General features: G+C 28.0%; 1 protein-coding gene across 1 annotated transcript in view; it reads right to left on the bottom strand.

The window, feature by feature from the left end:
• LOAG_16688 (DUNC79 protein) overlaps window positions 1–1,661 on the bottom strand; it is a gene marked incomplete at its 5' end in the record, with an annotated part of 26,846 nt that overhangs the window by 24,013 nt on the left and 1,172 nt on the right. Inside the window, one exon of the mRNA XM_020449339.1 lies at window positions 1,372–1,444. Coding sequence (XP_020307148.1) covers window positions 1,372–1,444 — 73 coding nt within the window. The remainder of the gene's footprint in view (window positions 1–1,371; window positions 1,445–1,661) is intronic.

Below are 1,661 nucleotides of genomic sequence, written 5' to 3'. Positions count from 1 at the left end.
ACTCATATTTGTTGATTTGTGCAAATGCGTTAACTCTTATTTGTTGATTTGTGCAAATGCGTTAACTCTTATTTGTTGATTTGTGCAAATGCGTTAACTCTTATTTGTTGATTTGTGCAAATGCGTTAACTCTTATTTGTTGATTTATGCAAATGCGTTAACTCTTATTTGTCGACTTACACAAATATGTTTATGCTCACTTGTGGGTTTGCGTAAATGTGTTAACTTTTATAATTGATATCTTGTTTAAACAAAAACATTTTAGCTTAGCTGCAATAATTTAAAACATATAATCTGAAATTATTATTACTTCTATGTTAATTCTATAATACGAGACAGAATGATAAGTCTAGGAAGACTCGAAGATAGACAACGGCAGAAATAAAATTTATATACATTATCTCTATTCTTGACATTGCTAATTTCATTATCAGTTTTATTTGAAATGCAATATTCACTTAGCTAGTGGATAAGCTGTAAGGTGCAGGAATCAAATTCCACAAGATTTCAGGTCAAATTCCACTTGCTCATTTTTCATAAACTAGACTCTGGAGATTTTAAACTGTCAATTTTCACCTCCAAAAATAAAATTTCACAATTAAAACTTCGGCAAAAATGAACACTAAAATGCAAAATATGCTGCAAAATTAAATTTTTAATTCATCCCCCTTCGCTTCTCTAATCATTAATCCCATCTTTTGCTTTTCCTCTTTCTTTTTTTCTTTCTGGAATAAAATTAAATGGAATGGAATGAATAAAATGTTAATTACATTTTGGAGCTAAAAAAAGAATGGAATACAAAACGAATGAAACAATTAAAACTTCTAATTGCAACTGAAATTGATTGGAAACGAATAAATTTAGTATCAGCATTTAATGGAATTGGAGAATTTGCTTACCAAAAATATGAAAATAAAATTCTCTAGAAATTTGCAAAAATCAGAATGAAATGATTATGATAGTGTTAGAAAAAAACAAAAATCAACATTTGGATGGATTGAAGGGATTAGTGAAATTGATGCATAAAATTTCTAATCATTAATTAATTAAAAAAAAGAGAAAAAAACTAAACATAGGATGTTCTATAATTAAAAACAGGATATTCAATAATGAAGCTGTACCATGTCGAACATATGGATAAAGGAAAAATCTTAATTAATTATTAACCATAAAATTATCAATAATGAGAAGGGGAAATAATGGCAGGAAATGTGATTAGAAAAGGAAGTGCTAAGTTGGCCGGATTATAATAAATTTCTAGAATTAATCATTCAAAAATAAAAATTGAACTCATTATGAAATGCTTCATAGAAGAAGTTGGAATAGTGTAAAATCTTTCGAAATAATTTTAAAAAGATTTACTCAACTAACCCTATCAATGTTTGATGAAAATACCGTAACGTTGTTAATATTTCGGCAGCACTGGGTGGTTGTTGATTGCATGCTATACGACTATGAAATTCACTTAGGGTACGAATTTTTGTCGAAACTGAAAAAAAATTTAATGTTTCCTTCATCATTCATCTTGATGATCAACACTTCTAATTATCTGACTCAGCAACTGTACCAAATGGAAATATACAGTTATTTCCTCACTGAGAAAGGATGAAAAAAGTTTAGAATTTTGGAATAATTCAAATTCTCGAAATTTCATTTTACTG

The sequence above is a fragment of the Loa loa genome (assembly GCF_000183805.2).
Source record: "Loa loa unplaced genomic scaffold supercont3.13, whole genome shotgun sequence".
NCBI lineage: Eukaryota > Metazoa > Nematoda > Chromadorea > Rhabditida > Onchocercidae > Loa > Loa loa.
The sequence above is the reverse complement of the archived record's forward strand: the minus strand, read 5'-3'. Positions and strand labels throughout refer to the sequence as shown.